This window comes from Leucoraja erinacea, chromosome 5, assembly GCF_028641065.1.
Source record: "Leucoraja erinacea ecotype New England chromosome 5, Leri_hhj_1, whole genome shotgun sequence".
NCBI classification, from domain to species: Eukaryota; Metazoa; Chordata; class Chondrichthyes; order Rajiformes; family Rajidae; genus Leucoraja; species Leucoraja erinaceus.
In genome coordinates this window covers 69,600,319-69,612,976 of record NC_073381.1, presented here as the reverse complement: position 1 = coordinate 69,612,976, position 12,658 = coordinate 69,600,319, and the positions used below count along the sequence as shown (strand labels likewise).

At 40.6% G+C, this 12,658-nt stretch overlaps 1 protein-coding gene across 1 annotated transcript in view; it reads right to left on the bottom strand.

Annotated features, from left to right (window-relative positions):
• Positions 1-12,658, bottom strand: part of LOC129697375 (PC3-like endoprotease variant B) — a 1,319,937-nt gene that overhangs the window by 600,074 nt on the left and 707,205 nt on the right. Inside the window, exon 10 of the mRNA XM_055635860.1 lies at positions 10,937-10,974. Coding sequence (XP_055491835.1) covers positions 10,937-10,974 — 38 coding nt within the window. The remainder of the gene's footprint in view (positions 1-10,936; positions 10,975-12,658) is intronic.

Below are 12,658 nucleotides of genomic sequence, written 5' to 3'. Positions count from 1 at the left end.
GGTGTCAGGGGTTATGGGGTTAAGGCAGGAGAATGGGGTTAGGAGGGAGAAATAGATCAGCCATGATTGAATGTTGGAGCAGACTCGATGGGCCAAATGGCCTAATTCTGCTCCTATCACATAACCTTATAGCCTTATGATAATATTCATGCATAAAAAAAATGTCAGGGACAAATGTGACATGGAATTACCATGCAAGCACAGAAAAAACAAAGTATTTCATTTACAGTGTGTATATATATACTGGAATGAACAAATAATGGTCCAAGGATAAATATTTGGTCTTTGGTGAAAAGGTATTGTGGGACCTGAGGGAATGAGCTAAGCTTATATGCCAAGCCTTTGGTCATGTACCTTCAAATCTTCATCACTCAGTGTTCATTTTATTTATTATTCTTGTGAAGTTATTTGGATGTTTCAGTCTGTTAGTTGTGTTACGTAAATGAAAGTTACGTAACACAACTTCAGAGCAGATATATGGCAGGTGCTCAAAAACACGAACTGTTTTGATAAGAGTAAATAATTAAATATCCAGAGTAGACACAAAATGCTGGAGTAACTTAACGGGACAGGCAACATCTCCGGAGAGAAGGAATGGGTGACGTTTCGGGTCGAGACCCTTCTTCAGATTCCGATTTAAACCAGCATCTGCAGTTCTTTCCGAAAATATTAAATATGCAGAAACACGTTATAATGATTGAGGACAGCAATTGGAGAACACAAATCCAAAATGATTGACTGAGGAGCTGGAGGCAAGATGACTTTATCCTTTGGAAACTTTTGAAGCCATTGCCTAAAATAAGTGGAGGAAGCAGCTTCAATAATAACATAAGAAAAAAGAATTGGGTAAATATTTGAATGGGCATAATCTCCAGGGACTAGAAGAAGGACTTGTTGGTTAAGAATTTCAAAGACCCATCACAGGCACAAAAGACCTGATGGCTCCTTGCGTGTTGTGTTATTTCACAATTCCATGTTTCTCCTTATTTATATTTCACTTTTTTTTTAAACTTTAACTACCATCACATCTTATGTGCCACTTATATGTACTTGGTAAGAGTTAAATAATGGACTTTTTAGTCCCAATTGAAGTTAATATCTAATTCTCGATCGCCTGTCCAGCTTAGTTACTTTTCCTGTGATTTTAATAATGGTGGTAGTTCGTAAAGGGGCTGTCCCACTTGGGGCGACCTAATCTGCGAGGCCAGAAGAGTGTCTTCGACCTTCAAGCTGGAGGGCACTCGCCTGGAAAGCCACGAGCTGGATCGACCGTCCGCGTTGAAACTGGATCGCGAAGGTGGAGGCCAGGGAAAACAGGGGAGCACTGTCTGAAATTCACACCCGCGATGAAGACGAAGGTAAAACGGCTGCATAGTAATGGTAAGTCCTTTAGAGAGTGCGGGCGATGGGGGACGAAGGTAAAGAGGGCTGCATAGAAATGGTAAGTCCTTTACAGGGGGGGGAGCGGGGGGGGGGGAGGGAGAGGTGAGAAAAGGGAGAGAGAGAGGGGGAGAGGGGGGGGATAGAGAAGGGGGGGAGAAGGGGGGGGGGAGAGGGGAAGAGGGGGGGATAAGGGGGGAGATAAGGGGGGGATAAGGGGGGGGAGAAGGGGGGGGGAGAAGGGGGGGGGGGGGGGGGGGGGGGGGGGAGAAGGGGGGGGGAGAAAGGGAAGAGAAGGAGTGGAGACACTTTTAAGAAGTATAATAAAGTTTAGCGAGCATTTAACATTACCGGTTGGTTTTCCTTGGTCCTGAAAACTCCAATGAGCCAATCAAAATGCCCAGTCAGCGAAGTAGATTACCTATGGCTGCCCTCGACTGCCTGTAACTAATTAGCGACCCCACTCAACTGCATTACGAGTTAAAAAGAAACATGCCGACCAAATTTTACTCGCGGAAATTTTTTCAACATGCAGGCATGCGACCCAGGTGAGGCCACGAGTATTCGGGAACTCCCCTCGAGCATGAAGAAGAGTTCCAGTGACCTCATAGGACCTCCTAGGACCACGTGTCAACCATGCTGCGAGGTTGAAGGTCAAAGACGCTCTTCTAAACTCGCAGATTAGGTCGCCCAAGTGATACAGCACCTTAAGGATGGTCTGCTCTACAATGATGAGCCACACACCATTTATAAAAGAGGCAAACATGGATAGGTGATTAATATCAGTTTGTTAAATATGAAGGAGTATTAATGAAAGTCATAGGACAGGTCCTGGTCTTGCCCCATAGAAAAGGAACGATAATAGGGTTTGTGATGGAAATATTTTATAATTAAAACGTATTATACATTTTTCGCTGGGGAGCTGAGAAATACCAGTTTGAAGTTCAGTCTTAATCTATTCAATTAACCTGTAATCCTGAATTAGCTTTCCCACTTCTGAATGTTTTCCCCTCAAATTTGAGGACAATTGCTTTAAGACTTCTGACTTAATATCAGAGAAATGCAGATCTTTATGAATATATTTAAGTTTTCTCCAATACCTGAAGGAAACCCATAAGTAGGGTTTTTTTTTTTGCAGTTTATTAAGTCATGTGCACCCAATGTGTTTGATAGTGGTACTGTTATTTTTCTTAATGATACACTGCAATGCTGAAGCCTTTTCTGAGATGTGCTGTCATGTTACAAAATATGCTCTCGGGTTAGAAGTTCTGCATCTGCAACACATCAGCTGAGCCCGCAGGTCTCCATTCTAATTATACTAAAAATTAATTCACAATGTCCTGTAGTCATCATCATAATTTATTCAAATTATCCATACAGTATCCTGGTTGAGGTCACCTGCTCTCAACTCACTTTTTCATTACAATTAGATGCCCTTGAAATTACATCCTTACACAGTTTAATTGAATTTAGACTTTGGCTGTAAGACAAGGAGAGGGCAGCTTGCTCCATGTCAACAACCACCTTCAAATTTCATTGTGGAGACAGGTTTAGTTTAGTTTAGAGGTACAGCGCGGAAACAGGCCCTTTGGTCCACAGAATCCACGTTCACCAGCGATCCCTGCACATTAACACTATCCTACACACACTAGGGACAATTTACACATTACCAAGCCAATTAACCAACAAACCTGTACGTCTTTGGAGTGTGAGAGTGTGGGAACCCGAGATCTCAGAGAAAAACCCACGCAGTCACGAGGAGAATGTACAAACTCCATACAGACAGCACCTGTGGTCGGGATCGAACTCGGGTCTCCGGCACTACAAGCGCTGTGAGGCAGCAACTCAACCACTGCGCTATCTTTGATTAATTTTTCACCTTCAAAGTTCACATTCATGGTACTATTTGAAAAAGACAATAACTGCAGTTCAACTCATGAAAGTAACCCTGTGGATGGACTCATCCCTCTATGTACTAAGTATCAGGACACTGTGTATTAATATCTTTCCATTTTACTACATAATAACAGTCTAAATGATCAACATCATGCATTACCATCATAACAATTTAGATTATTTGTTTTTATTCATGGTACGAAATATTTGCATTTCAGATATTACAATATTGAAGGAATGCTCAGAATTTCAGTTGCATACTCTATGGTCTCATGAAGTGTCCCGGTATTCCAAATGTGAGCTCAGAAATTCCTAGAACAACTGGTAGGTCCGCATGGTGGCGCAGCGATAGAGTTGCTGCCTGACAGCGCTAGAGACCTGGGTTAGATCCTGACTACGGGTCCTTGTCTGAATGGAGTTTGTACATTCTCCTTGTTAAAGGGGGGAGGGTCTCCGGGTTATCCTACATCCAAAGGCATACAGGGTTGTAGGTGATTGTCTTGGTATAATTATAAATGGTCCCAGGTGTGTCTAGGACAGTGATATTATGCAGGGATCACTGGTCGGCACGGACTCGGTGGGCGAAGGGCCTGTTTCCACACTGTATCTCGAAACTAAACTAAGCTCAAATTTGACCCACATGACATTTGGCATCCACCAACACTTTGGACTGCATTTCCATCTTGTATCACCCATCAATCCATCATTTCTGATATTCAACTTCAGCTTTAAAGAACGTGACTCACTCTCAGTTGATGGAGATACTGGTCACATTCCAATAAGATGGTTGCATAAAGTTTCTATCTTTCATTGGAAGAACATCATGAACAGAAATCTGCGCCTGAGCAAATGCTCTACAGCCACGTTTGAGTTGCTGCGAATGGCTGAAGAACTCAAGTAGTGCGTGAAAAGTAAAGTATATAGGAACGAACTGCAGGTGCTGGTTTAAATCGAAGGTAGACACAAAATGCTGGAGTAACTCAGCGGGACAGGCAGCATCTCTGGAGAGAAGGAATGGGTGATGTTTCGGGTGGAGACCCTTCTTCAGACCCATTCCTTCTATCCAGATGCTGCCTGTCCCGCTGCCCTATTCCAACATTTTGTGTCTCTCTTTAGTAAAAAGTAAAGGTTGAACCAGCGCAATTATTTTAAGACTGTTATTGATGATCATTGCACAGGAGCTGCTGCTGGCATGACAGCCTTCTCTACGATGGCACTGCACCCAGTGCCAAGAGGATTGATTTGCTCTCTTTCCAAGTAGCTTTGTTAGAACATAACAGTATAACAAAATAAGAGCAGGAGTAGGCCACTAAGCCCTTCAAACCTGCCTCGCCCCCATTCATTATCACCTACTCCAGTCACCATCTTTTCTTTTGTGCCTGTTTGTCATAGTCCTCGATTCCTGAATCTTTCCAAAATTAATATACTTCAAAAAAAATATCTGCAACAATCTTGCCTCTTCAACCCTTGAAAATAGAGAATTCCAGAGATTCCCCGCTCTGTGACAATTTCCTACAGGCCTCAGTTTTAAATCATTGTCCCCTCATTAGAGATTCTTCCACTAGTGGAAATATCTTGACCTACTCCATCTACTTCTTCTACATGACAGGGCATGTTCTAATATGTTGGTCCTCCCTCTTCTAAGCTCCAAAGAATTTAGGTCTAATTTCTTTAGCTGTTCATGACAGGAGAACCTTTTTGCTTAACCTAAGCACCAATGCAAAAGTATAATGTCAGCCTGTGATATGCCAAGCACTAATTTGTGGTTACGCCAGATATAAAACTATATGTGAGCATAACTACCATGAATATAATGCTCATTACATTAAAATGTTGATTCAAGTTAGTAGCTAAAATAACTTAGCAACAAAGGAAACACTGAAGCCAAACAGTAATATTACTTAGACAATCACTGTAAAAGTTCCATCTTGATTTTGGTTCTCTTGGTTCGTCCACATTTGCAATTAAAATAATGATACATTGATTTGATGCTGCTGTTTTAATATGCACCATTCGCAGTGATTGAGGAAAGAGAGGCAAACATCTCTCTCTCCTACTCCCATGAATTGTGACAAGTTGAATGGTCCGAAGCCAATAAATCATTCACAACATCATGAGCTTCAGTACTGAGATTCAGTTTACAAACAGAAAATCAATTTACAGCAGAAGTTAAGAGTGAGACAACATTCTTAATTACAAGAGTGGCACTTGTGTGATCTGAAAATTCATTCCCCATCTCACACGTAATGACAGCCCAGATTTTGCACTCATTGCTACGGTAAGTCAATATATTGCATTATTCTGCTTGCTTCCTGGCCAACAGAATCCTAGAGCTAAACATGAGGCCCTGCATTGTGCACAAGTTCCTCCCATAAATCTCCTCTGAAAAACGTTGACCGACAGCAAAATCTTGCCCCCTTTTAGACCCCGTATTCTAGTGAGTCCTGCACTACCTACGGCAGGCATATGAAAAAATACCACCACAAAATCCTCCAAATTCAATGGAAGGTTAAGTAAATCAATGTCAGTATCATTTCTCATGCCAACATCCCCAGTATTGAGGTCATAGATACACATAGTTGGTTGCATTGAGCAAGCCATGTCAGTGGCATGGCTCACATTGGGCTCACAAAGCAGACACTGTATGCTGAAGTCTGTTGTGGGAAGATATCATCAGATGGACATCAGTTCTGTTTCGGTTTCAGTTTACCATAGTTTATTGTCACATGCATTGAGGTACAGTGAAAAGCTTTTGTTGTGTGCTTACCAGCCAGCGGAAAGACAATACATGTACAGATACGTGATAAGGGAATAACGTTTAGTGCAAGGTAAAATCAGTAAAGTCCGATCTAAGTAGTCCGATACTAGTTCAGGATTGCTCTCTGGATGCGGTAGGATAGTTCAGTTGCATGCTGGGAAGAAAGTTTCCATGAATCTGGAGGTGATAGAAAATACTTGCGGAAAAGAATGTGCGGAAAACTTATTTGAAGAAATATGCCATTTCTACTAACTCCTGCAAACCTAACGAGATGTATTTACAATCTTGCGTCCATGCACCAGGACACAGAGGTCCTGCGTAAGCAGCAGAAGAAGCACAACGCCTCACAAATTAATCATTTCCCTACCCCCTTCCAATCTGTGGATTTACATAGAAACAAAGAAAGTAGGTGCAGGAGTAGGCCACTCGGCCCTTCGAGACAGCACCGCCATTCAATATGGTCATGGCTGATCATCTAGAATCAGTGCCCTGTTCTTGCTTTTTCCCCATATCCTATATGCTGCATTTGATCTCATTGGCCACCTCTGAACCCAACAACGTGGAGTGAAAGTAAGTCATCCTCAATCACAAGCAGCCATCGATGAAGAAGCTACCCTATACTTTGCCATCTCTTTAAAACACCTTCAAGGTTTTCTTATTTGTTCTGAATCCTGGTTGTAATGTTAGAAATTCATTGTGTAGATAAAATATAGGGTAGATGCATGGAATCTTTTGCCCAGAGTAGGGGAATCAAGAACCAGAGGATATAGGTTTAAGGTAAGAGGGAAAAGATTTGATAGGAACCCAAGGGAGTGGGTTTTTCCCAAGGGAAAAGCCATTGGCAGATGGGTGGACAAAGGCTAGAGAGATTAAAAAAGGAGATAAAAAGAGTGTCAGTTTGGGAGAAAAGAGGAATGAGATTAAATGCCAGATAAAGGGACATAGGTGGAAGGGGAGAGAAGGGGGAGGGATGGTTGGGTGGGATAGTGGGAGAAATGTGTAGAACACAAACTGCTGGAGTAACTCAGTGGGTCAGTCAGCATTTCTAAAACCTTATTACCACCTGAACTCCACTGGCAAGAATGTGACTTCTACAGCTGCACGGGACAGTTGCTGATAGTTTAATGCAGAGCTGCTGATAAAGCTCTTTGCAACTTCCAGGCTGTCAATTTTTTATCCTACTCCTCCAAATTAATTGTACGCCTTCCCTCTCTTTCCCAAATAGTTAATAAATGCTTTATACATAATGCAACAATTATAACCTGACTGGTTAGCACGTAACAAAAGCTTTTTATTGTACCTCCTCGATACACGTGACAATTAAACTCAACTAAATTATGAATATATTTTTCTCGCCTCCGGTATATTTCCCCCCCCCACCTCTCCTTTCATCTGAAGAAGGGTTCTGAACTGAAACGCCACCTATTAATTTTCTCCAGAGATGCTGCCTGACCCGCTGAGTTACTCCAGCATTTTGTGTCTATCTTCGGCATAAGCCAGCATCTGTTGTTCCTTCCTTTACATAAAACAATTACATTATTTTTTTTTAATTAAAAAAAAATTCAAAAAATTGTTATGGAATCACAAAGGAAGAATGAGTAAGCACTTGATAATGAAAACGCACATCAGTGCATGGGAAAATATTATCCTATCCACTCCAGGGCACATAGCAGATGTTGCTTCATGGAGTAGACGGATCTGTCAGTCAAGCATTTTACCAGGGGCTGTACTAGAGAGACAAGCCACAACTGCATCTTGCCACAGCTGACTGGTATCAATAAGCCCTGGACGAGAAGCTGAGTGGCTTCTTGAAATCATACTACCCTAGTGACCCGATGCTTTGCAAGTTAACAAGCTATCTTGCACCAAATCTCAAAGATAAGAATCCAACTAATTGATCACAGTGGAAGCACTCTCATCAATCTCTGCCTCGCTGCCAATGTCACTGCCTAGTTTTGTTCTGTTTTGTGTTCTGCTGTCATTTTCATTCAGAGTCCTGTTTTGCCTGCAGTGGATTTATTTCGGTTGCTGGCAAAGCTTTTGTGCGAGCTATTTATTTTCTGGGCAATCTGTCTGGCAATGCAGAACAACAAGCACTTTTTATTGTTTAAGGTTAGATGCTAATATTTGAAGTCTGCTTTAAAAAAAACGTTGGCCACATTATCATCTGAGCTGCAGCACCGTCTCTGTTTTAATGCATCTTTCCAGTATTGTCATATAATCTTTGGAAATACTGCAAACTCTTCTCTGGCATTCATGCAATTCACAGATCTGTGAGCAAATTTTCCACTGAAAATGTTTATGATCATGCTATTGGTCCAGGGACATTAATATTTGTTATTAATGGCTTTTTATTATAAATATAAATCTTCCTATGTAGATTGCCATCAATTTTCACAGGCTATTGCAATGACTGAACTCTAGGTAAGGGAAGGTTCCACTTAACCATGTGACATGTGGTAAATCTCATCTAAATAAAATTCACTATTTGCAAACAGAAAATCTTATTTTTAATAGTCGAACAATGGGCATCAATTCTAATTCTGCCACCATCTAATTGCGGCCTGTTCAACATTTGTTTGTTGCTTTTTCTGATGTAAGAATGTTTTGTGCGTTTTGGTATGTTTGGATTTCATGTGAAATGCAGTAGCACCCAAAGCGTAGAAAAAACATGATGCCCACATACATCGATCCAATCCCACTGCTGGTTTCTATGCTAATATGGTGAGCGAGTGGCTTTTTTCTGCAGCTGCTACTATAAAAATGATTAGGTCAGCTTTTATCTGCCTCATTTCTTTGGTGATGCACAGGAGTAAATAGCTGATATTCTGAAGAGGGGGTGTTTAATTGATGGTAATACTTAACAAATTGCATCTTCTTAACATGAAAATGTTACTGGTCAAATTAGGCTTTTAATGGCATTGATTATTTAATCAGAAAATAAACTTTCGCCTTCAATGAGATTAAGCACAACCTTGAGGTCAACTAATCTAAATGTGATGATGCCATGCTCTGAAGATTTTGCTCATATGATCCATGCTAGTTTAGATACCTTACCTTGGAAGGGAAGAAGGAGAGACCTCGTCATAAGATCATGAGATCACAAGTGATAGAAGCAGAATTAGGCCATTCGGCCCATCAAGTCTACTCCGCCAGTCAATCATGGCTGATCCATCTCACCCTCCTAACCCCATTCTCCTGCCTTCTCCCCATAACCTCAGACACCTGTACTAATTAATAAATCGGCACAGTGGCAGAGTTGCTGCCTTACAGCGCTTGCAGCGCTGGAGACCCGAGTTTGATCCTGACTATGGATGCTGTCTGTACGGAGTTTGTACGTTCTCCTCGTAACTGCGTGGGTTTTCTACGAGATCTTCGATTTCCTCCCACACTCCAAAGACATACAGGTTTGTAGGTTAATAGGCTTGGTATATGTGTGAATTGTCCCTAGTGTTTGAGGTATAGTGTTAATGTGCGGGGATCGCTGGTCGGTGCGGATTTAGAAGGCCGAAGGGCCTGTTTCTGTGCTGTATCTCTAAACTAAGCATAAGCTAAATTAAAAATCATGTTCTCAAACAACTGTTGCATTCAGATAGTAAGTTAATAATCTAGATTGAGGGCTGATTTGCAGAGATATCTCAGTACTGTACTGAGAGTGGACAGTGTGTTCATCTGTCCACATATTAAATTAGAATGACCTCGGAGGAGAACATAACAATTCCATGACACCTTCAAAGAAAAATCAAGTAGGCCTCATGGCCAATATTAGTCCCTCAACAAAAATCAGGAAAATACATTATCTTTTTTTCTCATTTTGTAATCTGTTGGGAGCTTGATTTATGTAAAGTGAATGCTATGTTCTTTTACAGCAGTAACTGTATGCAAAAAGTAGAATTGACTGTAAATCCTTTTGGAATATACTGAAGTCATGATATGCCATTTAGAAATGGAGGACAGTCTTTACTTTGGGCAGCAATAATATTTTGTCATTTGACCCGGCAGGTACCATCACAATGTTTAAGAAGCATTTAGATAGGTACATGGATAGGATATGTTTAGAGGGATGTGGGCCAAATGTGGGATTAGTGTAGATGGAGCATGTTGGTTGGTGTGGGAAAATTGGGCCGAAGGCTGTATGACTCTACGACTATCAAACAAAGCAAGTGAAGACATCCATTATAATACTCGGTTTCAATAAAGCTGCAATCAAGACCTGCTACATTAACATATGCAATTCTGCGCTGTCTTTTTTTGTAAACCAGCATCTGCAGTTCCTTGTGTCTGCAATTCTACATTGGCTGGAGTCAGATATTCTCTGGATTCAGTGTCAAAGTATGTTGCATTAATGAGGCATGTTTGATATATCATTGGAGGTGCTTGTGTCAGATCATCAACTTTGAAATCTCATAGCTATCAAAGCAGTACATTTGACAGAACAAGGTGAACTATTGGCAAGAGAAGTAAATCGAAAAGAAACAAGCCAATCATAACCAATCTGGCATGCTCAGGTCAAATTCACCATCGCTGGAGAAGGCACATGAGTCAAGATATGGAAAATATTAATGCAGCTTCTCATTTATATCATGAACAATTAATCAACATATTAGTCATCACTATTATCAAAACAAAACTGAAGAAGGGTCTCCACCCGAAATGTTACCTGTTCAGTTTCTCCAGAAATGCTGCCTAACCCAGAAGATAGACACAAAAAGCTGGAGTAACTCAGCGGGGCAGGCAGCATCTCTGGAGAGAAGAAATGGGTGACGTTTTGGGTCGAGACTCTTCACTGCCGAACCCAGTTACTCCAGCATTTGTGTCATCCTGACAATCTTTTATTCATTCATAGCTTAAATGTCCATCCATGGAAGGAAGAAACAAGGTCATGAAGTAAAAATGACTTACTATATTTTTCCTCAGATCAAGATTCGTAGAATCAACACCTAAAAAGAAAGAAACAAGGAATAAGTAGTTTTATGACAGGAAACAAAATGTCTCTCAAACCAAAATCAATTATAAATGATAGACCACATTCAATACTGAACAATGGAGGTCTTGCTCTTGTTCAAAACTTTTTTTTGTTGCAGGTGGGTAATCCTGGTTGCAACTGCTGTGAGAAATGGAAAACCAATTGGCCACCAAGTAGACATGAGTGAAGACAAAAAATCAGATTTTCCAAACATCATTAAAAGTGCATAATATAACATTTGTCATGATAATGCTGATTGCTGCTCCAGTCTGAAATCAAACATCTGACTTACCACACAAAGATTCAGCATCCAGACTTAATCAAGGAAGTGTAAATACTGGAATTGATCTTGAGAAGGACATGGCATTTTCCGTAATTCGTTAAAAAAATATTAACTAGGTGAGATAGTGCCATCACCGTACCACAAAACGAACAGTGCCATCAATAGAGGATAAGAGAAAGAGGAGAATTTTGAGAATTCAAAGAAATGTCATGACAGTTACAAAGGTGGAGTCAAGAACAAGTGACTTCTCCCATCATCGCAGCTTCAAATCAAATTAAACAAATCTCTTCAATCTCCCTAAAGGAGAATGTCATTCCATGTAAAACACCTATTAATCATTGGAACTCTTGCCATCCATTCATAATGTCTGAAAGAAGACCAAATGCTTCCTTGTTTAGTTTACCCAAACTCTGTAACCACAATCACATTGTCCTTAATTAAAAAATGGAAAGATGCACAGGACCCTTGCAGAACACATGCTAATACAGCTATCTATTTTATTGGGCAATGTTTGGGAAATGCCCCTTTCTGACCTGAAGATCTCTGCTTATTTCAACCATCAGAAATGAGAAATATCAAGGGTGGGGCAACAAGCACATGAGAATATTAATGCAATATAAGTGATTACATTCATCACCTCTAACTCCAAAAGAGCAGGGTATATGAGAAACAAAATGCATAAATACTGTATATAGGGTGATGGTATATATTTACATTAACCTGTGCACTGGTTTGTTCAATTTGCTAACTAACCTCCACATATGTCATGTATAATCATATATTTACATATATTACCCTATTTTCCCTTTTATACATCAAAGGAGTAATTCATATTTTCCACATTATTTATAGATTTAATCTCTCCACTCTTTTTTCAAATTTTTGATCTTCTCAAAGGAACTGGCATTGTTGGTGTTCTACCCACTTCTTGACATGGGATTTAGTGCCATTCATTCCACTGTCTCTACTAGATATATTGCTGATCACATTACACTTTGATTTTCTCCGGTGAATGGTCTGCATGAAAACTTACTATTTTATCTCTCCTTTCTACAAGATATCCCTTTATACCACATATATCCCCAATCGATCCATCAAACTATTTCCAAATGCCATATTTCCCAGGTAGTATTAGAACATGAACCATACCTTCTTATTGGAGATATTTATCTCCACGTCATAATTTTGATAAGCTCAACTGTCTCTTTTTCATTCTCCCCTCAGTTATATCCTAGATCCTTAAAGGGCCTGTGCCACTTAGGCAACTTTTTAGGTGAGTGCAGGAGACTCTGCGCTCGCTGCATGGTCGCCACATGTTCGCTGGTGTTCTCTGGTGAGTCTCCTTCATGGTTGCGAGGAGTTCCCGCATTCTGGT